We start from the raw sequence: 23497 nt of genomic DNA on the forward strand, positions 1-23497 counted from the left end.
CCATGTGGGCCCCCCAGGCAATGCCAGGAATGGATCCCTGAATATGGAGCCAGAAGTAAACCCTGAGCACTGCCAGGTGTGACCCAGAGCAAACAAAATGTTTACTGGGTCAGCAGATGCCTTAAAGGCTTTGCACACAGGAAGCCTGGATTTGGTCTCTAGCACTGCATGGTTCTTGTGCACTGCCCCCGCATGACCCCCAAACATGTGGAGGCTTTGGGTTCTCATCTGCCTTGACATTGTGAGTGTGCTGGAGAGGCAGGTGGGGCCCTACAGCATGTGCAATGTTCTCTGAGACTCAGAGGGAGCCCTTGCAGCCTGGGGACCCCCTCCCAGGCACAGTGGGAGTTGGGTGGTGAGGGAGGTAGAATTTGAGTTAAGTTGGATCCTCATTGGTCAGGCAGGCAGGGTCTGAGATTCCCTGAGTGTGAGGGTGCTGCTGAATCTGGCATGTCTCCCCAGGGCGTGCACTGCTACCTCCCATGTCTCCCCGATGAAACTGACCTCTAAAGCAGCTTGTATGAAGGCACGTGGCTGTGGACACTATGTGGAGAAAATCCTCCAGTGTCTCAGCAGAGCCGGGTAGCTTCTGAGGTAGGCCTCCATCTTTCCCGAACAGCTGTCCTTTCAGGTGTGTGCAGGGCTAGGAATGGGCTGTTCCCGCTCCAGCTGCACTGGGCCTCCTGTCTTCCCCTCCCACACGTGATTTGGAGGAGCTGGGGGGAGGCCTGGAGTTTGTGTCTTCCTAGACCCCTTAGCAGAGCTGACTTCTGAGGATCCCCCTATATCATGCAGAACAAGTAGATGCTTCCTAGATGCTTTCTTTGGAAGAGGTCCCACCCCTTGTGCCAAGGTGGCCTGCTTCTTCCTGAGTCACACAGCCCATGTTTTCCTTTCATGATGACTGTTGCCTGAACCCTAAATTTATTGGGGCTGGGAGGTGCCTTATATACCTTTTTAACCATGATTCTGGTTCTGAGAGAGCCTGGAGAATTAGGGCCTGGACAATAGTGGGGAGGGGTCAGCTCCTGGGGACTGTCCACTGCACTAGTTGTAGGGTGGGAGGACTGGACTGACCAGGGTCCCTGTGAATTTACACTACAGATACAGGCAGAGAGGACAGGACTGATCGGGGTCTCTAGATTCACATTAGGGGTACAGCTGGTGGGGGCAGACTGGCCAGGGTCCTGGTGAATTCCTGGGGTGGCCAGATGCCAGCCTGGACCTGCTTCAGCATGGCCAGGCAGGACTGTGCCCTCTGGCAGCCTGGCTGTGTAATCTGGAGTGCCACCCGGGTAAGGTCAGTGGCGGACATCAGAAGCCTGGGAGCACCCTCTATCAGTGGCAGGACAGGTGCCTGACCGCCAAAAGGGCCGGGGACTTGCTTGGGGTGTGTAGCGGGAAGATGTGCGGGGTCTTTACCCTGGCCTGGCCTGTGTCCTGTGCTCAGGGGACGGTCAAGTGGAGTGGCATCCAGGTCAGTAAGCATCCGTTCAGGGAGGATGCCAGTCGCGAGTTTTCATCCATCGAGCACACCCACAGCGGAGGATGGAACCCCAGATCCCCCAGGGGAGCTCTCGCCTTCCAGGAGGTCTCAGAGTGCCCCTCCCTCGGGGCGGGTCCGCTTCCTCCGGCGCCCAGAGCCCGCAGGCGGCGCCACTGTCGCCGCTGCCTTTGCCCCCAGCGATCACGCGCCCAGCGCGGCCCGGCCCGGCCCCTGCAGGCACCATGGAGCGGCTGCTGCGGGCGGAGCTGCGCACCGCGACGCTGCGGCCCTTCGGCAGCCCCGGGGCCGGCTGCATTAGCGAGGGCCGCTCCTACGACACGGACGCAGGCCCAGTGTTCGTCAAGGTCAATCGCCGAGCGCAGGTGCGGGCCGAGGGGCGCCGGGGGCTGGAGGGCGGCACGGGCGGGCGGCGCGGGCGCGTTGTGGCGCTCCGGGCCGCGCGGCTAGCAAGCCCTGCTGGGTGTCGGGACCCGTGTCAGGTTTATTTGCTTTTGTCTTTGTTTTCTTAACGTTTCTCTACCCATGGGGTGGAGAGGCTAGGGCCCTCAGGTCTTCACCAGGTGGGGGCCGCTGCAAAACCTGCAAGACTCCGCTTAGCGCCCAGGGTCCTGCCTCCTGCAGGCACTGAGGGACAGGTGGGTGCAGCAAGAAACCTTTCCGAGCCTGCACGCAGGGCCTCTCTGGTGGACTCAGAGACATTGCACAGCGCTCTCCACGGCCCCTGACAGCACCGCAGGAATGCCCCACCCCTCCCATCTTTCCCTTCAATGGCAGGCAGGGCTGGCTGACGGTGGCTTGTCCCAGGCTCCTGTCGCCCCTCCTGCACCCTGGAGGTTTTTTTTTTTTTTGCCAGGAAGGGGCTCTTTTTTCCTGGTTCTGAGCCCCAATCTGGCTCCAGAGCCTTTAGAGTTCAGGACCATATTTGGACACAGGCCCGGCAGATGTTCGAGGGGGAGATGGCCAGCCTGGAGGCCCTCCGGAGTACTGGCCTGGTGCGGGCACCTCGGCCCATCAAGATTTTCGACGTGCCGGGAGGAGGCGCCGCCTTTGTGATGGAGCATCTGAAGATGCGGAGTCTGAGCAGGTGTGTGAGGCTGAGAGACAGACTGATATGGGAGTAGAGAGGGACATGGGAAGGCTCCGGAGGAGCAGGCCCAGTCCTGTGGTCCAGTTTCAAGGTGGGGCCCCTCTGCTGCGTGCAGAAGGTGCAGAGTTCTTGCTTCCTGGTGTATGACTGAGTTTTCCCACTGAAAACAAACATTTGTGAGCGTCGCCTGAGCTCTGTTGTGCTCTGGTGCCAGCTCAGTTTGGGCAGGGGGGTTTGATCATACTCCACATATTCCATCGTAAGAACAAGTGGAGAGCTGGAAAGGCAGTACAGGTTAAGGCACTTGCCTCTGAACCAGGTTCAATGTCTGGCATCACAAAGAGGAAGTTGCTTGCTGTTCCATTAGTAGGTCCTAGGAACTCACCACTCCATGTGGCCCTCTGTCTCTTTTGTGTTTGTTCGCTTTGGGGCACACCTGGCTGCTGTTCAGGAGGCTCCTGCCACGCGCACCAGCCCTTTGAGCCATCTGCCAGCCCTAGTGGTCCTTGTCTTATTGCAGCTCCCATTTATTTCCACAAAATCCGGGGCTTTATATTACCTGCCCATGCTCTGAGCCCTGACCCTTGACTCCCAGATTCCCTGTGGATCTCCCTGCCTCCTCCAGGGGACCCTATGCTCTTGTTCAGAGAGAGTCATTTGCCACAGTCGTTTTTCACTCTTTAAAAACTAGAGTCTTTTTCTCTGGGGAGAGGGATCCTTTCCAGGCAATGCTCAGAGGCTCAGGGGTTCATTCCTGGGGCTACTTGGCCAACCAGGGGAATGGTTCAATGTTTAAGACACTTGGCACTGCCAGAGCCCCCCGCTGTATAAACACAAAAAGGGCAGCAGCGCTCTGTCTCTCCTGCCGCCTGCGTTTGGTAGTCTAGGGCCGCTTCCCCCACCCCGGGGAGGTCGATGACGACCTGGTGTCAGTTGCAGTTTATTCCATTCTCATCTTCATTCTCTTCTGATTCTCCTCCTGCTTCTTCCTCCCCCATGCTACTTCATTCTCCTTCTCAATCCCCCTCATTCTCCTTCTGGCTCTGGAATCTGAATCCCTCAGCCCACTCTTACAGCCTAGTTAAATCCCCAATGCATGAGGGGTTGGGGTTTAAACACATAGGTGTGGTGACAATCAATAGGGGTAAAGCTACTTCCAGGACAGATACTCTTTGAGCAGGATGACCCACCCAAGAGCAGAATCCCATGGGTGTGTTTCTTCTCTCTTTGTCCAACAAACATATAAGCATTCATAATATTAATCATTTTATATGGACACAGTAAGAGATACATTAAGCTTATAGAATTGCTCTCCTAGGGCCATCTCGATCTCAGACTACAGTCTTTCCTATCCCTAACAGGGTCCTAGTCTCGTCGTTACATTTGGATCATGGCAGCATTTGTCTATAATCAAGCTCTTAACTTATAGTTAAGAATTGTGGCGCTTTGGCCTGGACCATTTCAATACCAGGGTAGCTCACAGCTTGCTCTGGGTCCATTCAGTCCCTCATCGGGACCCTGCTTTTGGGGTGCTGGGAACTAAGGGCAACTGAGGCTTAAGTCAAGGAAGCAGATGCCCAGGAGTGAATAATATTCGAAGCCAATTAAATCCTAAGTTACAAAGGCATAATATTAAACATCTTCCTGTGTCCATACAAAAGGACATTGTTTTAAACTATTCAAAAGACAATGCCTAAAGTTAAATATTAACAGAAATACAATAATAGTAGATTTTATACAATCATCTCACCATTCGCTAGATGAGCCAGACAGAAAACCATTCAATAAGGAAACAGTCATTGAAAGGGAGAAATGAAAGAGCAGGGATTGATAGACATTTATCACTGTCACTGTCACTGTCCTCCCGTTGTTCATCGATTTGCTCGAGCGGGCCCAGTAACATTGTGAGACTTGTTACTGTGTTTGGCATATCGAATACGCCACGGGGAGCTTGCCAGGCTCTGTTGTGTGGGAGAGATACTCGCGGTAGCTTGCCGGGCTCTCCGAGAGGGGTGGAGGAATCAAACTCAGGTTGGCCAGGTTGGCCGCATACAAGGCAAATGCCTTACCTGTTGTGCTATCGCTCCAGCCCTTATAAGACTTTTAATGTCCCCCACAAAAAATAATTAATACTTGTTTTTCTTCAGTGCGTAAGGGCATTTTTTGTGATAGACCACATACTTAGATACAGTACTAGTCTACATAAATTCAAGAAAGTAGAAACAGTAGAAAATTTCCTTGCAGATCACTGTTCTTTAAAGGTGGAAATAGATTAAAAACATAAAGCTTGGGAAAAAACCAAATATTTTGAAACTAAGGAACACACTTTTGAACAACCACTGGATTAAAGAGAAAAAAAGAATACATTAAAATATTCATGGATGTGGATGACAAAACTTAAGACCAGAATGTATGGAACACAGCAAGAGCCCCAATAAGAGGAAAGTTTAAAGCAATACAGGTGTTCATCAGGAAACAAGAGCAAGTGCACCAAACAAACAAACAAAAACCCCTAACATCATGTCTCAAGTAACTAGAAAAAGAAAAACAAAAGGAACCAAAAAAGGAAGAAAATGATAATTGGGGTGTAAATTGACTATATAGCTATTTTTCACAATTACTACACCATATCTGATGGGGTTCAGACAGTAAGCAACAAACCATAGAGAAAAATATATAAATATATGCCTTTCAGAGAGTCCGGCAAGCTACTGAGAGTATCCCGCCTGCACAGGCAGAGCCTGGCAAGCTCCCTGTGGCGTATTCGATATGCCAAATACAGTAACAACAACAGGTCTCATTTCCCTGACCCTGAAAGAGCCTCCAGTCATTGGGAAAAGACGAGTAAGAAGAGGCTGCTAAAATTTCAGGTCTGTGAGGAATAGAGACATTACTGGCACCTGCTCGAGTAATTCGACTAAAAACGGGATGACAGTGATACAGTGATTCAAAAGACATAAGGACAGGAGAAAGGCAGTATTAGCTTACAATACAAGTCCTAGAAGGATCTGACCTTACAAATTAACAGAGTCTGATTAGGGGAAAAAGCTGATTAACTGGTTGGGGAAGAGAGCATAGAGAAGTGGTTACGGGGCTGGAGTGATAGCACAGTGGGTAGGCGTTTGCCTTGCACGGGACCTGACCCGGGTTTGATTTCCAGCATCCCATATGGTCTCCCGAGCATGGCCAGGAGTAATTCCTGAGTGCATGAACCAGGAGTAAACCCTGTGCATCACTGGGTGTGACCCAAAAAAGAAAAAAAAAGAGAAGCGGTTACAGATAAACAAGGGAATGGGAGTGACTCGGGAGCACTGTGATAGGTGTAACCTGATAAACCTAAACTCCTTGTGGCAAGGGAGAAAGGACAAACAGTGTCATCCTACACCCCACTCCTGCTCAGGGGATTGTGGAGCAGTGCCAGGCCTGAGCTCAGGTCCTTGTGCAAGGCACATGCTCCAGACCTGTGAGCATCAGCCTGACCCTTGGGAGCCATTTTGAGGTGTCTGAGACATTTCTTCAGTGGAGCCAGAGGACTGGCTGTGATCTCAGCACTTGCTTCCTCAGCCAGGCAGCGACCCTCGGCGCCCAGATGGCTGAACTGCATCTTTACAACCAGAAGCTGGGAAAAAGTTGGAAGGAGAAGGAGCACACAGTGGGTGCGTGCTGCTGCTGGCCATGTTGGACCCAGTGACCCCGCCCCCGGAGGACTGCCCCGTGCCAACCCGGACAGAGATGGACCTTAGGCTCTGCTCCCACACTCCTTACTCCTGCTCCTGCCCACGTGGACTGAAACAATCACTGGCAGACTTGGCCCTGTTTGTCCCAGTCTGTCCGTGTCCAGGTGCTGGGTGCAGAGTGGCCTGACCCCACTGTGTGCATTAACTACCTGCCCAGGGAGTGGCCATGCCCTATTCCCATAGTGCAGTTGGGGTCACTCAGCTGGCACCAACAAGAGACCAGCCCCTCTGTCCACAGGCCACAGAGCAGATGGTGATCAGCCCCCCTATGTGACCAAGTTTGGCTTCCACACGGTGACGTGCTGTGGCTTCATCACACAGGTAAGTGCTCTTGCAGCCCCAAGCTCCAAGCCCCAGGACTGGACTCTGTGGGGGCTGCTGGGGTACCTGTGACTTGGAGTAGAGTGTGAGCTGAGTTCTGAGGTGTGAGCAGTGGAGTCCCGTGGAACTAAGTTTGGAGGTGGGTGTCGTAACATTCATCATGGTGCCTGCAGGAGGCTGACAGGCAGTATGAGCCTGGGGGCCAGGTCTTGGTGAGTTGAGCTCACAGCCTATTAGCCTGTTTGGAAGCTTCATGGACTCAAGAACTCAGCCAGCGGGTTGGGGGCTGCTATCTCATGTGGGGGTGTCCTGGACTGAGGGACCCTGGAGATCTCCCTGAAGCTTCAGGCAGCTAGAGGGATCCCCATAGCAGCAAAATGGTCTGTCTCTCTCAGGACACAGCTGCTTGGGGAGGGGGCAGTGGGCAGCCACATTTGGGCACAGGGGTTGACAGGGCTGGGCTGTGGGGGCTCCTGACCCCTGGTGCACACATACAGTAAGGCATCTTAGCTGTCTGGAGCACAGGGCCAGCTGCGCTGAAGCTGCATGAGAAGCTGATGACAATAGACTGGTCCTGCTGCCACTGTTCCATGAGGCTCCTGCTCTCTGGGGCAGTTGTTGGGGGCTGACCCATGGGGGGGATCCCTGAGGACACGAAGCATACTTAGGACTGTGGCTGCTCAGTTGGTGGACTCATGTGTGACACAGGGCATCCATCTACCATGGCATCCCTAAGGAGTTAGGGTAGGGGTTTTAGAGAAGAGGACAATGACAGAGAGGACGCATGGCAATGAGGAGACTGGGTGGCAGGCCGAACATTCACCCTGTCCTGCCAACAGCTCACACCCAGGTGGCTTCTTCTTTGGAATTGGGGAATGTGGGGACTCCAGCATCACTGTCCCGGTGGAGGATTGGCTGTTCGATGCCGGTCTCTGGTTCCTTATGCTCAAAGCTGTGTTGTTTAGGTGCAAGATGGACATAGGCCCAGGGGTGCCCCCAGGCCTCAGGTTTTTGTGGGAGCTGCACCTGCACAGCTGGGGCCACCCCAGGGTACCGTGTCCTTTCCAGAAAGTGCCTCAAGAAGGGTTCCATAGAGCAGCCTTTGTATATAAGAAGCTTTGCAACTTACTGTTTTTACATCCAGAAGTGTCCTCAGCCTCTTCTGATCCTGGTGCCCAATGGGTTTCCCCCTGCACCACCCCCCCCCCCCCCCCGGTCCAGATCAGCCTCTTGTGGCATGCAGTGTGGGTAGAACCACTCTCCGCCACTTCATCAGCTGCTTCCCTGGTCATTGTCCCGTAGCTCTCTATGCACAAGTCAGCCCGTCTGGTCACCTGCTGATGGGCATCTGGATTCTTTTTTACTTTTATTCTCCACCATGAAGAGGGCTGCTATAAACTTTTGTGTTCAAGAATTAGACAAATGTTTCCATTTATTCTGGGTGAACAGCTAGGAGGAGAATGACTAGGTGGTAAGGCACTTTAAAAAGCTGCCAGTGCATTTCCCTGGGGTGGGGTGGAGGCGCCTCGGTTTCACCCTGCCCTCTGTGTGGGAGATCCCAGTTGCTCCACTTCTGCACACAGTGTGAGGCATTTTCTATTTCCTGCGCTTTAGCCAGACAGGGAGCACAAGGGCTCTCATGGGGCTTTTCCCTGGCTTCCGGGAGGGTGTGTCCTATGCTTGTCTGAGTATTGGACACAGACATTCAGGGCCTGATGTCTTCCTTATCAGCTGGCTTTCTTTTTCCTTGGCGACAATCTTTTTTGGAACCTCGTTTAGTTGAATGGCTATATGGTCACCTCTGACGAGTGTTTGTGCAGACCAACTATTTACATGATGCACACGAGAACATTGCTTTCCTCCATCCCATGTGGCCTCAGAGAGCCTCTGGACCTGTGAACCATAAGGAGTTCAAGCTGATCCTCTTGCCCTTAGTATTTTACTCATTCCATCTGGTTTCTGCCTCCTTCCCCTTCGTTGAGCTACTTTGAAGTTTGTCTCACCTCTGTTGCTGGCTGGCTCCAATGCCCGCCACGTGGTAGGGAGGTGCTATTGGTTCCAGGCAAAGTTGGCCCCTGCCTGCCTATGCCCACCAGCTGCCGACCCCTTCCCTTGCTGCGCAGGTGAACGAATGGCAGGACGACTGGGCCACCTTCTTTACGCGGCACCGGCTTCAGGCGCAGCTGGACCTCATCGAGAAGGATTATGCCGATCAGGAGCTGCGGGAACTCTGGGCCCGGCTCCAGGTGGGCTTGGCAGATGTTCTCTGGGGAGGGGCTTCCTTCCAGAGGGCCACACACTGGCTAGAGGGGGGTACTGGGCACACGAGTGTGAGGCTGCTGAGCCGATGAAGACGCCAGGATGGAATGAGGCCCCTGAGTTGCCCTGCCGAGGGGCCACATTTACTTAGCTGGGAAGCAGGTATGTCTTGCAGGGTGGAGAGTGCCACTGTCACTCATGTTTCTGCCTTCCCTGCGAAGCTCTGTACAGCAGAACTGCACCTCAGTGCAGAGGGGCGAGCCCCTCCAAGTGTTCACTTTGAATGAAGCAGATAGCAGGGCAGAAAGAACGGTGTGTGTGTGTGTGTGTGTGTGTGTGTGTGTGTGTGTGTGTACCAAGTCCCATATAGCTCCGTGGCCCCTCTGCTGAGAACCAACCAGACATCCCATCATCTCCTGTATGGAGCCAGGAGTCTACTAGGAATGCAGGAGTGGGTAAGACAAGGCTGTGCCCTGGAGACCTCGGAGCCTCACTGTCCAGAGGCCTCGGGTGGGCACACGGTCATCTCTGCTCTTTCCCAAGTATTGTGGGAGAGTCACTGCATATGATTCAGGAACGCTGGTAACTGTTTGCATGATTCTTTTTTTTAGGTGAAAATTCCAGATATGTTTAGTGGCCTAGAAATTGTCCCTGCCCTTCTTCATGGGGATCTCTGGTCAGGAAATGTGGCCGAGGACGACGAAGGGCCCCTCATTTATGACCCGGCATCCTTTTATGGCCATTCTGAGTTTGAATTGGCAATTGCTTTGATGTTTGGAGGGTTCCCCCGGTCCTTCTTCACTGCTTACCACCAGAAGATCCCTAAAACTCCAGGCTTTGACCAGCGGCTGCTACTGTATCAACTTTTTAACTACCTGAACCATTGGAACCACTTTGGGAGGGAGTACCGAAGCCCATCCCTGACCACCATGAGGCGGCTTCTGAAGTAGCAGCCATTCTCTTCTCCTGCTTCACCCAGTTTCTCCAAAGGTAGTGAGGGCACCCGGGCCATGTGACTTCAGGTACTAATAAAGCCAGAGAGCCCTCAGGGTGTCCACTTCCAGCTTCCTTTCCCTTGCATCTCTGTTTGTCTGGATTAATTTACGCAGCTCAGACCTCAGTGGTTTCCAGTGGGCTCATTAGGGACCCTAATTGGTTATAGGAATTCACAAACAGCCAGGATCTGCATCCCCCTGTGGACACCGCAGCACTGTGGCCATGAAATGGACCTTACCTCTTCAGCAGCACTTCTGGGGCTGTAGGACAGATGGAAGGAAGGGCTCTGTGGGGACCTCTGCTGCACAGGCCTGTCCTTCTCCATGCTCTGGCAGTTGTATTTCTGGGTAAAGGAGGGTCAGAGGGGATCGGAAGCTTGAATTGTGCAGTACATGACATAAGGTGGTGTTGCAGAGGGGATAGTCCTGGGACAGTGGAGCTGGGTGGCCCATGTGTGCACTCACAGACAGGGAGCCTCATCTCTGTTATCCCTTTGAAGATTATCAGTCACTTCCCACCTTAAGAGAGCTTATGAGGGTTCACATCTTCCATCAAGTGTGGGAGCTGGCCGCTGAGCTCATGAGAGACTTTCTAGCTAGACGTCCCCACAAAGGTGCCTTCCCCTGCCAGAGGCTTAGGACAAGGGTTAAGGCTTTTGCATGGCATGAGATGGAACTCCAGCACCAACAGGAGTGATTCCTGAGCATCACCGAGTGTTGCTTTGAAACCAAAACTACACACAAAAGGCACCTTCCAAACAGTAAAGTGCTACGTGATGGACGTTTCAGGAGGCGAGGGCCTAGACCCTGAGCAGAGCACCTGTGGGCCTCACAGGACCAGACGCCCCATCCAGCCTCGCTCCCATCCTACCTCGCCTTGCCCCTCCTGCTGCCCACTGCCAGCCCCGCCCCTACGCGCTCCGCCCCGCCTCCACACAGCCGTCGGTCCCGCCCTGACTATGGCTCCGCCTTCAGATCGCTATTGGCCCCGCCCCAGACTATGGCTCCGCCTCCAGGGTGGTATGCCCCGCCACTCCCTCGCCCAGCTGTCGGCCCCGCCCCGACTATGGCCCCGCCTCCAGACCGCTATCGGCCCCGCCCCGACTATGGCCCCGCCCGGTTCCGCCTCCAGACCGCTGTCGGCCCCGCCTCGACTATGGCCCCGCTCGGCCCCGCCTCCAGACCAATGTCCGCTCCGCTCCCGACTATGGCCCCGTCCCCGCTCTGCCCGCTGCATCCCATCCCGCCTGAGACCCTGCCCCCCGCCCAGACCCACTTCACTTCAGACCCAGCCCTCTTCCAATTTCTTACTAATCTCGCGCCCCCGCGCAAACTTGGTCCCACTCCATCGCAGATTCCGCCCCAAACCTGGTCCCGCCCCGCCCAGACCCGCCCCAGCCAAGCTCAGGCCTCACCTTCAACGTCACTCAACTGGCGAAGACACGCCCTCACCCGCCGACAGCACCAAGCCACTCCCCCTAAGCGAACACTAAGTTGCTTACCACGCCCCTGTCGCAGCCTCCCGTCTGGTCGGTACCCGCAGCCGACCCCATTCCTGGGACTGTGGTTCGGGCCCCGTTTTCCCGACAATGCCCTCGACACAGCCCCGCCGCGGGATCCGTAGTCCTAGTTGTGCCCGGCACCCGCGGGGCGCTCCGCGTCTGCGTCCAGTCGCGCCCACCTCTGCCTTCGCGCGCACTCTTTTGGCCGCTGGCGCGCTCGGTAGCGGGGGGCGGAGGGCGCGGGGTGGGGCGAGCGCTGGTTACGCCCTCGCGGGCGACTCCGGCGTTCGGCGACTCCAGGGAGCCGCGAGGATGGCGCTGGGTGAAGGCGCGGCCGCGGGCTCGCTGGAGGATGAGGCGGAGGTGGACGCGCTGGCCCTGGGCAGCGCCCTCGAGGCGTTCGGCGAGAGTGAGGAGACGCGCGCGCTGCTCGGCCGCCTGCCGGCCGTGCTGAACGAGCGCGTGGCCGGGGAGGCGCTCCTGGAGCGGTTCCGAGGTGCGGGCCCGAGCCGCGCGTTGGGACCGGCTGTGGGGCTCAGGGAGGAGGGGGCGGGGGCGGGGGGGAACAGGGTGTGGGGAGGGGCGGGGGTGGGGCTCAGGGAGGGGAGGGCGGGGGTGGGGGACGGTGTGGGGAGGGACCGGGGTGGGGGACAGGATGTGGGGGGGCGGGGGTGGGGCTCAGGGAGGAGGGGGCGGGAGTGGGGGGCAGGGTGTGGGGCGGGGCGAGGTTGGGATTCAGGGAGGAGAGGGGCGGGGTGGAGGGGGACAGTTTGTGGGGAGGGGCGGGCTTGAGGCTCAGGGAGGAGGGGGGTGGGGCTCAGGGAGGGAAGGGCGGGGGTGGGAGGGGACACGGTGTGGGGAGGGGTGGGGATGGGGCTCAGGGAGGAGAGGGACCGGGTGTGGGGAGGGGAGGGGATGGGGCTTAGGGAGAAAGGAGGCGGGGTGGGTAGGGGAGGGTGCGCGGGTGGGAGCAACACTGTGGGGAGGGCGGGGCATTGGGGACACTGCGAGGGGCGGGGGCAGGGGCGGGGGTGGAGAGGGTGAGGGGTCAGGGCTCAGGGAGGAGACGCAGGGCTGGGGACTCAAAGAGGCAGGGGTGTGTGGATTAGGGTGGAGAGGGGTCAGGTGTGGGGGTTTAGGGAGGAGTGAGGCAGGGGTGAGGGTTTAGGATAGAGACGGGGCAGGGACGTGGGGTTAGGGTGAGAGGAGGCCGGGTGAGTGTCAGTGTGTAGAGGGGCCTGAGCAAGGTCAGGAAGTTGGATCCAGTGAGGGGTCTGAACCAGCGGGCTGCTTGGGGTGTGGATCTCATCTTCCCTTTCTTCCTTAGCAATAATGGACAAATACCAGGAGCAGCCGCACCTGTTGGACCCACACCTTGGTAAGAGTGTGAGGTGGAATTGTACCCTGGGTGGGCTCTGTGCCTTACCTGTTCGCTCCAGCGCCTCTGGCTGATGGTCAGGTTTCCTGCCCTTCCCCCTCCCACGCCCCCCCCCCCCCCCCCCCCCAGTGGCCTGCATATGGCTCCTTGTGCAAGTGGAGACCCTGAGTCTTGCACTTGAATCACTGGTTGGAAGAACAAATTTTTTTTGGGGGGGGGGTTGTCTTTCCGTATTCTTTAAGTTACTCCTGGCACTGATGGCAGGACCGCCGTCTACTTGTCCCGTGGTGCGCTCTGTCCCTTGCTTGCTGTCTTGCCCCAGAGGTAGCCCATGCTCCTGGGGTGAAGCTCAAGAGGAAAGGCAGTGGGCTTAGGGTCTCTGTGTTCACATGCCAGCTCCATCTCACAAGGCCTCTGCACTGTGACTTGATGAGGGGAAGGTGTTGCCCTGGGAGCTGGGCAGTTTCTGACAATTGTGCTGTGTCTTGGGTGCCAGCCTGGCTAAGTGAAGGTTCTGCTGAGGGCAGAGGATGCCACTATCATCTCTGGAACTTGTTCTTGTCTCAAGTCCTGGCTGACTCAGCTCAGCTCCATTTCTCAGAGGTCCCCACTGGCCTATTTGCTTGTGCTTACTGCTTATTGTATTGTTCCTTGTCTGGAAATCTATTTGTGCAGTTTTCTTTGTGTTGGTGTTGGTTAGTGGGCAAATTATTCCTTTAAAATTGGAAGTGGGGGCTGGAGTGATAGCACAGCAGGTAGGGCATTTGCTTTGCACGGGGCTGACCTGGGTTCGATTCCCAGTATCCCATATGGTCCCCCGAGCACCACCAGGAGTAATTCCTGAGTGCAGAGCCAGGAGTGACCCCTGTGCATCGCTGGGTGTGACCCCCTCCAAAACAAAACTGGAAGTGTAGATTCTCTTTTTCATCACACAGTAATGACTAAAACCAGATCATTGTGGGACTGGATAGATAGTTCAGCGGGTAGGGCATTTATCTTCCATATCACTGACCCAGGTTTGATTCCTTGGCACCCTGTATGGTTCCCCAAGCCCTGCCAGGAGTGATCCCTGAGAGTCCCTTAAAAACCAAATCAGATCACTGCTAAATAGTTGTAGCAGGAATCTTTTGTAATGTAGGGTATTGGGTATTGGTTTGAGATAGAATAATTTTCTTTGTAGTGATAATGTTTCTCCTAAATTTGAAAGCAGGAATACATGTCTTGTTTGCAATACGTCACTAGCAGAAACTGTTAAGATTAAAATGTAGGTTATTTTTGGCTAGATTGGCAATTGGATTACATAGGTTTACTAATCTGAATCATGCTTTCATTTCTAAACTTTGTTTTTGCTTTTGGGCCACATCTGGTTTTAGTCAGGATTTACTCCTGATTCTGTACTGAGGAATCACTCCTAGTGGGCTTGGGGGACCATAAGTGATGCCAGGGATTGAACTTGGGTTGGTCATGTGCAGGGTAAATGCACTACTTGCTATAGCCCCATCTAAGTCTCATTTCTTTTGATATTTTAATAGTATATTTAGGGGCTAGAGAAATAGTACAACAGGTTAGGTACTTGCTTCACATGCAGACATCCCCAGTTTGATCCCTAGCACTGTAGAGCATAGAACTAGTAATAAGCCTTTACCAACTGTAGAATGTGACTCCAAGACAAAACAAAAATATCATTCATATATATATTTTTAATGTAGAAGTACTGCTATTCGGCCATTGATTAAGCTGATAATCATTCATATTTTTTGTTTGTTTTTGGCACACACTCAGCATTGCTCAGGGCTTACTCCTGGCTCTGCACTCAGGGATCACTCCTGGTGGGGGTTGGGGGACAGTGTATAGGATGCTGAGGATCAAACCCGGGTCATTCATATGCAAGGAAAGTGCCTTACCTGTTGCTCTGGTCCCTCGTATTTATTTACATAACAAGTGTTTGTGTTTTTTCTCTAAATATGTTTTTTATCTAGAATGGATGATGAACATCTTGTTGGATCTTGTGAGAGATAAGGCATCCCCAGCTGACCTTGTACATCTGGCTTTTAAATTCCTTTATATCATCACTAAGGTAATGTTCACATAGTGCTTCATGGTAGAGTCTTCTATAATGTACTCTGCCCAGAAGTTACCTGCCAAAATGTTATTGATGGAAAGATGGTTTTACTTTTCCTCCTTGTACCACATGTTGGGGATCAGATGTCAGTGATCCACAGGAGATCTTGAGTAAACAGTGTCTGAGATATTTAACATCTTGGATTTGAATAATTTGAATAGTCACTTTGGTAGAACGGAAGGGATGGAGGGAGATGATCAATTCAGAGAAGTTTCTTACAAGGAATTTAGCAGAAAAAACTTGATGGAATGGAACTACTTCTCAAACTTACCTGTGTTGAGGCTTTTGCAGATTCTGAGTAAGTAAGTCTGGATGTCTGCATTCTCACGCTTTTCAGGGATGTCCTGTCTGTGCTGCAGGCCAGCCGCTGCCCCTTTGGCCAATGGATGACTTGGCTATCTCAGGGTGAGAGGCCATGTGTTGTCACTGTGCCTACCTGTGATGGCTGGGGTCCACCTTTCTGTGTCTCATTTTTATTTTTTGGTGGGGGTAGTGGGGAAGGGCACACCTGGTGAGCAGTGCGTACTTCTGCCTCTGCACCTCTGCACTCAGGAATTACTCCTGGTAGTGCTTTGTGCTTGGGGGACCAAATGGGATGATAGGGATAGAATCTGGGTTGGCAGTGTGCAAGGCAAGGGCCCTCCCTACTATTACTCTCTCTTTGGCCCCGATGAGTGATTTTTTTTTTTTTTGATGGTGATCCCCATCCAGTGGTGCTCAGGGCTTACTCCTGGCTCTTTGCTCAGGGATCACTCCTGGGCAGGCTTGGGGGACCTTGTGGGGTGCTGAGGATCAAAGCCTGGTCGGCAAGCACCCTACCCTGTGTACTGTTGCTCCCGTCCCAACTTGAGTAATTTTTGGCGACAGAAGGATCACTTTGGTACTCTACACTTTCTTTGTCTTGTTTTTGTTTTGGTGCTACACTTGTTGGTGCTCAAAGGTCACTCCTAGCTCTGCACTCAGGAATCTCTTCTGGTGGGCTCAGAGGACCATAGTGCAAGGCGAGCACCACCCTACCTATTGTACGATCTCTCTGATCCTATACTTTGTTTTATGATAAGTCGCTGTCCTTTTGTTGTCTGGTAGGTTCGAGGATATAAAACATTTCTGCGTTTATTTCCTCATGAAGTAGCTGACGTGCAGCCTATTTTAGACATGTTTACGACTCAGAACCCCAAGGACCATGAGGTGAGTCTGAATCTCATCTCCCACCTTCCTTTTGGTTCCATCTCTTCCTGCTCTGGTAGCTGTGCTGTTTCCTTGTGTTTTTTTTTTTCCCTTGCTTTTTGGGTCACACCCGGCGATACATAGGGGTTACTCCTGGCTTATGCACTCATGACTCATGCACTCAGGAATTACTCCTGGCGGTGCTCAGGGGACCATCTGGGATTCTGGGAATTGAACCTGGGTCAGCTGCATGCAAGGCAAACACCCTACCTGCTGTGCTATCATTACAGCCCCTTTCTTGGGTTTTTATATCATGCTCATTTGTATCAGTCTTTCTTTTATTCGCCTGGCATTTTTTCTTTTTATACGTATGGCTCTAAAATATTTTCTTTTAAATACATGTCAAGAAATCTGCCTGAACACATTTTGCTGAGCATTGTGCCACCAGCCAGGTTTTTAAAATATGAATTCTCACTCTGATGGGAGTATCCTGGGCCACTGATGGGACTCATTTGTTCTCAGGACTGTGATTTAGGACAGAGAAGTAGTGGGTGGTGAGGGGGAAAGCAGGGGTAACATTCCAGCGTCTCCTCTTCAGGGGTGACATTGAGCATGAATTGTGATAAGGATACTTGGGAAGTCTGCTCCCCCAGGGAATACAGAGAAGCAGTGTCCTAGGGTTTTAAGGGGGCTGCACATGTGTGAGCTGGGATTGGGAACCCCTACCAGTGGCCTGTAGGCCTGTGTGAACGTGCTTTAGGTCTGAGTGGTGTGTGGTGTGGAGTCCTCCTGAGTGGCTGGGCCTACTCTCCACTTGAGTCAGGAATCATCCTTTCTCCATCCTCTCCTTCCCCAAGGTTCCTCCTGGGGCCAGAGTAGAATCTAAGTAAATGTCCAAAGTGAAGTCACTCCACTTTGACTGGAAATTGAAGATTTCTTTTTATTCTGTTTTTTTAAATTAATTTATTTGGGCTGGAGCGATAGTACAGTGGGTAGGGAGTTTACCATGCATGTGGCCAACCAGGTTCGATTCCCAGCACCCCATATAGTCCGTCGAGCACCGCCAGGAGTAATTCCTGAGTGCAGAGCCAGGAGTAATGCCTGGGCATCGCCGGTGTGACCCAAAAAAGCAAAAGCAAAAAAATTAATTTGTTTCCATTAGGGAATGCGGTGGTGTTTGACTGAGGATCTGTTCTTGTCTCTGTGCTCGGGAATGAGCGTCTCTAGGATGCAAGGCAAGTGCCTTAATCCCTGTACTCGCTTTTAAAATTTTTTTTTTTTTTTTGGTTTTTGGGCCCCACTCACCTGTAATGTCTCTCTGATTCTAGGATCTTTTTTTTGGGGGGGGGAGGCCACATCCAGCAGTGCCAAGGGGACCCAACCATATGCAGTGCTGGGGATCGAACTTTCCTTAAATATTTTGGCAGTTGTTTTGGGGCCAGACCTGACAGTGCTTGGTAGCTATTCCCAGGCTTTAGTTTTGGGTTTGTACCTGGCCATGCTTAGGAACTTGTGGTGCTGAATGAGGCATCCTGCATGCGGAGTATATGCTCCGACCATTGTGCTATTTCTTAGTCTTTTTTTTTTTTCAGGATCTACTAAGGGGTGCACAGGAGACCTGAGGTTCCCTCATGGTCAGTCTAGGTCAACTGGCTGTTCAGTATCAGGACTTGAGGGTGAGGTGCTTCTTGGGCTCTGGGGCTGGAATTATCCAAGCCAAGCTGGTGGTGCCTGGGGGATGTTCAGGGGAGCATACAATGCTGGGATTTTAAGCCCTATTCTATTTTTCTGGTCCTGGCTTTTATTTTATTTTTTGGCCACATTTTGGACAAGGCTGTGTTCAGACTCCTGGCTCTGCGCTCAGGAATCACTCCTGGTGGTGCTCAGAGGACCATATGGGATGCTGGGAATTGATCCTCGGTCCTCCCATGAGCAGGGCAAGTGCCCTTCCATTGTGCTGTCTCTGGCTCCAATTTTTTTTATTTCCTGCTTTTTTGGTCACACCTGGCGATGCACAGGGGTTACCCCTGGCTCATACACTCAGGAATTACTCTTGGCGGTGCTTGGGGAACTATATGGGATGCTGGGAATTGAACCCAGGTTGGCTGCGTGCAAGACAAAATGCCTTACCTGCTGTGCTATCGCTCCAGCCCCTGGCTCCAATTCTTTTTTTTTTTTTTAAATTGTAAAATCTTTTTTTTTTTTTTCATTAGTGAGACACCATGAGGTACAGTTGTAGACTTACAAATTTTTGTGCTTGGGTTTTAATTATACAATGATCAAATACCCATCCCTCCACCAGTGCTCATTTCCCACCACCACGGATCCCAGTATCCCTCTCACCCCCCCATTCCCCCCTCCCACCCTGCCTCTGTGGCAGGGCATTCCCTTTTGTTCTCTCTCTCCTATTGGGTGTTGTGGTTTGCAAAAGAGGCAATGGGTGGCAATCATGTTTGGTCTATAGTCTACTTTCAGCATGCTTCTCCCATCCTGGGAGGATCCTCCCAACACCTTTTATTTGGTGTTCCCTTCTCTATCTGAGCTCCCTTTTCCCCTAGCATGTGTGGCTGGCCTTCAAGCCATGGAGTAAAATTCCTGGTACTAATCTCGGCTTGGCTCCAATTCTTAAGGTTTCTGTTTCTTTCAACTTTTTTATTTGTTTCACTTTGTCAAAAGTTTGATTGCCAGTGGAGAAGGTAGTAGCTGATGTGTTACGATATTTCTTTATTCACTTTGTTCTTTTGTTGAGGTGACTGTGTTTGTCAGAGTGTACATGGTGGGGTATAGTGGGGACATAGGAGGAACTGAGGGTCGTCTTCACTTTGACTCTGAGGTTCACAGCATTTGAAGGGCCTTTGTGGCATCGAGTGGGTGGGAGGTGGCAGTGGGTTCTGTTCTTCATCCAGGTGGCATTTTTCTTTAACTCCTTAGACGTGGGAGACTCGCTACATGCTTTTGCTGTGGCTCTCTATGATCTGCCTGATCCCTTTTGATTTTTCACGTCTTGATGGGAACCTCACTCAACCTGGACAGACTCGGATATCCGTCATGGACCAGATTCTTCAAATAGCAAAGGTAAATAATCACTCACCAGTGCTTTCATGCTTCTGTGTCATGCTGTTTGCTATACTTTGAACTTACATGTAATTTTGTTAAGAGGCTGCTGTTTTTCAGTGAGGTAGTATTTCATGTCATGACTTTAAAATCTTAATAATTTGGCTTGCTCTTCAAGCCTGTGTTCTCCATTGAACACGTCTTCCTTTCCTTCTCTCAGATTTTTCTTTTTTTGAAATAAATAGATTTTATTTGGAGGATTTTTAGGTATGGAGGGAGAGAGAGTGAGAGAGTAACGTACTCGAGAGAACCTGGGATTCTCCAAGGGCGGAGAGAGCCCCTACACACATCCTAGCATTAGACACGAAAGCATGAAAGTACACATCTCAAGAGGAGAGATGCGGGCGACACGTGCTCCGGCACCACGTGTGCTCAGCCACGTGGACTAGAGCAGCACATGAGATCAGGCAGCATATACGCCTCCTCTCACATTTTTCTAAGTAAGTTTTAGTCAATAAAAATTGTCTTGTTTCACTAAAAAACATTGTAGTAATTTGTATAGGGGAGCAGAGACACTATAGAGGGTAGGCACTTGTCTTTTTTTTTTTTGTTTTGTTTTGTTTTGTTGACCACACCTGGTGATGCTCGGGTTACTCCTGGCTGTGCACTCAGTAATCACTCCTGGGTGAATCACTCCTATTTCTCTGGCCCCTTAATTTATTTTTTAATATGTTAATAATAATTGTAGGAAAACTAGAAAAGAAGAAGCAGTAGTAATATTAAATGTAAATCTCTCATTCTGAGAGGTTCTGAGAAGAACCTCTCACTGGCTGGGGTCTCACTGGTCCCTAGGCCGGATAAGGGCCTCATGGTTCCCCTCGGCCCAGGGTCAGAGCCTCATGGACCTCTTAGACTGAGTCAGGGGCTCATGGGTCCCCTAGGCCAGGGTTTGGTGCTCACATAGGTGGTGTGATAACCTATCACACGGGCTCAGATTTGGACTGGTGTCAGTTACACAGAGGGTGTGCTCTCATCTATGGGTGCTGCCAGTTAGATGGTCTTCGAGAGTCATCAAGAATGACTCTAGGGTCATTGTGTCCTAGAACAAAAGCCCCTGTTTGAGGAGTTGGAGAGATAGTACAGATAATTAAATTATTATATTAAATGTAAATCTCAAATTCTGCTGAGAGGTAATACTTTCATGTCCTTTCTTGATGGAAATACTGTGCACATAAAACATAGATTCCTGTTCTGCTTACTTAGCCTTAGCTGTTGATACTTAACAAGTTTCCCCAAATGTGAGTGCTTTGGTAGGACACATGTTTTGTCTTATGGTTTCTATGGGTCAGGAACCTGGCCAGGAATCTTTTCTGGGCCCTCAGCTCAAGGCCCCCCCCAACCTAGTCTTTTGGGGCAGGGCAGCTCTAGGCTCTATAGATGGTTGGACAGGGCCTGATTCTGGTTCTTTGCTAGAGACTATTTTTCCTGACCACATGGTTCCAACACAGCCAGCAGGGGGCAGGAGCTGCTGGTAAACAGGATGATAGTACCTTGGTCATCAGAAATAGGCCATCTCACCCTTTGCTAGATTCTGTTGCTTGGAAGGAAGTCATGGTGTCTAACACATCTGGAAGGGTTACTTAGGGCCGGGGCAGGACCAGGGCCATCTGAGAATCAGAGGCCACACTTTTTTATATTCAGAATTTGTTGAACTTGCTGTGTGACAGACAACACTAAACACTTTGTTCCTGAAGTGGGTGTGTTTGGGCTAGTGCTCCCCACACACAGGTGGGTGTGAGAGTAAGTAGTTTATCAAGGGTTTTATATTGGTGGTACACGGTGCTTCACCTTGTGAGGCTGGTGTTGGGAGGAGATATTGGAGGGGAGTCATGATATGTGTATTCATAAGGCTCTGCTTTTTCCTTTTAGTCCTACTTGCTGGTCAGTGACAAGGCCCGTGATGCAGCTGCTGTTCTTGTGTCCAAGTAAGTGTGCCTGTTGGTTCTGGTTGTTTGGGGAAGGTGGCTGTTCTGTGAGGGTGTTTGCTCTGTGTGCCTTTTTTTCTGTTTCCTTCTCTAAGGAACATTGGGCTTCGTTTTTTAATTTTTTCTTTTTTTTTTGAGAGAAAGTAGAATCTGAACCTCTTATGATGAATCAGTCAGGGCTGAGGTCTCACTGGTCCCTAGGCCGGGTCAGGGCCTCATGAATCCCCTTGGCCCTGGGTCAGAACCTTATGGACCTCCTAGACTGAGTCAGGGGCTCATGAATCCCCTAGGCCAGGGTTTGGTGCTCACATAGATGGTGTGATAACCTATCATGCGGGCTCAGATTTGGACTGGTGTCAGTTACACAGAGGGTGTGCTCTCATCTATGGGTGCTGCCAATTGACTCATGCACTCAGGAATTACTCATTGCGGTGCTCAGGAGACCATATGCGATGCTGGGAATTGAACCCAGGTCAGACGTGTGCAAGGCAAGTGCCCTACCTGCTGTGCTATTGCTCCAGCTCCGTGTGACCCAGTTTTGACCCCTGGCTTTGAGAGACATCAAGTATGACTCTAGGGTCATTGTGTCCTAGAACAAAAGCCCCTGTTTGAGGGGCTGGAGAGATAGTACAGATTGGAGAGCATTTGCCTTGCATATGTCTGACTTGGATTCAATCCCTGGCATCCTATATAGCACCCTGGCTCTGGACTAAAGTTTTAAAACACCTACACACACACACACACAAACGCACACACACGCTTAAATTCCCAACCCCTACTCTCTTTCTTCCTGATGGTGTTGTGGTGCCAGGATCACACATGGCTGGCTGTCGCTCTTGCTGGGGTACACAGCAGGTCATGGTCTTGTGCTCCTGGCTGCAGTGCTTGCCAGGTCTGTACCTTCTTTGGTTGTACTGTTGTGTTGGTGCTTGTATTCTCTGTGCTCCCAATCTTAGTTGGGACAATTCCTGGCTGGCTGCCCACACATGCTTGCCAGAGGTCACTCTTCCTGACTGTGATGCTCATCAGGCCATACACCCTCCTGTGGTGCTTAGACACCTATTGCTGCAGGGGGCTGAAAGGGTCTTATTCGATATATGTGGAACACTCATGGGGATTTGAGCTCACACAGTCGCATGGCAGGTGCTCTGAGCCCATACTGTCCCTCAGTCTGGATGAATTTTTTTTTATTTTAATGTGGAGATGGTATTTTTCCCCTAGGTATTTTTAATTTTATTATTTTTTCTCACAATGTCAGGTATTGAACCCAGGGCCTAACACACACAAGGCAAGTGCTTTACTGCTGAACTACTTCTCTGATCTTTAGTTTTTCTCCCTCTCTCCTTCCCTCCCTCCCTTCCTCCCTTCCTTCTGTGATAAATTCCTTCCTTATTCCCTGGTGATGCTCAGGGGTTATTCTTGGATCTGCACTCAGGAATTATTCCTTCGGTGGTTGGGGAACCATATGGGATGCCGGGAATTGAATTCAGTTCAGTGTGTGCAAGGCAACCACCCTATATGCTATACTACTTCTCTAAACCCCTCTTTCTTTTTTTTTCCCTTAATTTTTGAACCACACCTGACAGTACTCAGGGCTTACTTCTGGCTCAGTGCTCAGAGATCACGCTGGCATTACCGGGGATTGCCCAAGTTGGCCACGTGCAGTACAAGTTTCTTCCCTGATGTACTATTGCTTTGACCTCTAGTTATCTTTATTTATTTAGGTAATAACCAGCAATGCTCAGGGATTATTCCTGGCTTTGCACTAAGGAATTACTCGTGGCAGTGCTTGGGGGACCATATGGGATGCTGGGGCTTGAACCCAGGTCAGCCACATGCAAGTAGTTATCCTTATTTTATTTATTTTACTTTTATTTTTTATTAAATCACTGAGATAGACTATCACAAAGCTATCCATGATTGGGTTTCAATCATACAGTGTTCCAACACCCATCCCTCCACTAGTGCACATTTCCCACCACCAATGTCCCCAGTTTCCCTCCTATCTCTTCTATCCTCCCCACCTCAGCTGCCTCTATGGTAAACACCTTTTTTCTTTTTCTCTCCCCCCCCCCCCCTTTTGTGCATTATGGTTTCAATACAGGTACTAGGAGGTCATTGTGTTTGTTCAGGGCATTTGGTATTTTTATCGGCCCTCCCGTTGATCATCGATTTGCTCGAGCGGGCCCAGTAACGTCTCCATTGGAGACTTTGTTGTTACTGTGTCTGGCATATCGAATACTCTCGGTAGCTTGCCGGGCTCTCCGAGAGGAGCGGAGGAATCGAACTCGGCTCGGCCATGTTGGCTGCGTGCAAGACAGACGCCCTACCCGCTGTGCTATCGCTCCAGCCCAGTATTTTTATCAGCTCCAGAGGGTATAAC

The 23497-nt window shown here is 51.6% G+C and overlaps 2 protein-coding genes across 4 annotated transcripts in view; both read left to right on the plus strand.

Moving 5' to 3' along the window:
* The first annotated feature begins 1690 nt into the window (after positions 1-1690).
* Positions 1691-9989, plus strand: FN3K (fructosamine 3 kinase). Of its 3 annotated transcripts, none has more exons than XM_056115446.1 (6): positions 1691-1869; positions 2440-2591; positions 6159-6250; positions 6570-6652; positions 8776-8898; positions 9523-9989. In XM_056115446.1, exons 1-6 carry the CDS (start codon positions 1729-1731, stop codon positions 9859-9861), a joined length of 930 nt encoding a protein of 309 aa, XP_055971421.1. In that variant the 5' UTR covers positions 1691-1728; the 3' UTR covers positions 9862-9989. The 3 variants fall into 3 exon arrangements, with proteins under 3 accessions (XP_055971421.1, XP_055971422.1, XP_055971423.1); XM_056115448.1 differs by having other exon boundaries at positions 1764-1869; positions 2361-2591; XM_056115447.1 differs by lacking the exon at positions 8776-8898.
* A 1680-nt stretch (positions 9990-11669) lies between these two features.
* The window catches only part of TBCD (tubulin folding cofactor D), a 106763-nt gene continuing 94935 nt past the window's right edge, over positions 11670-23497 (plus strand). Inside the window, exons 1-6 of the mRNA XM_056115263.1 lie at positions 11670-11904; positions 12736-12786; positions 14766-14863; positions 15995-16096; positions 19007-19150; positions 21059-21114. Of these exons, the coding sequence (XP_055971238.1) occupies positions 11721-11904; positions 12736-12786; positions 14766-14863; positions 15995-16096; positions 19007-19150; positions 21059-21114 (635 nt within the window). The 5' untranslated portion in view covers positions 11670-11720. The remainder of the gene's footprint in view (positions 11905-12735; positions 12787-14765; positions 14864-15994; positions 16097-19006; positions 19151-21058; positions 21115-23497) is intronic.

This window comes from Sorex fumeus, unplaced genomic scaffold (genome assembly GCF_029834395.1).
Source record: "Sorex fumeus unplaced genomic scaffold, SorFum_2.1 ptg000029l, whole genome shotgun sequence".
NCBI classification, from domain to species: domain Eukaryota; kingdom Metazoa; phylum Chordata; class Mammalia; order Eulipotyphla; family Soricidae; genus Sorex; species Sorex fumeus.

What these genes read in the sequence shown, in the direction of transcription:
- FN3K (XM_056115446.1), top strand. Translation starts at nt 1,729, where the DNA reads ATGGAGCGGCTGCTGCGGGCGGAGCTGCGCACCGCGACGCTGCGGCCC. An exon ending in AGGTCAATCGCCGAGCGCAG is followed by an intron (nt 1,870 to 2,439) that starts GTGCGGGCCGAG and finishes ATTTGGACACAG; the next exon opens with GCCCGGCAGATGTTCGAGGG. An exon ending in GCTGTGGCTTCATCACACAG is followed by an intron (nt 6,653 to 8,775) that starts GTAAGTGCTCTT and finishes CTTGCTGCGCAG; the next exon opens with GTGAACGAATGGCAGGACGA.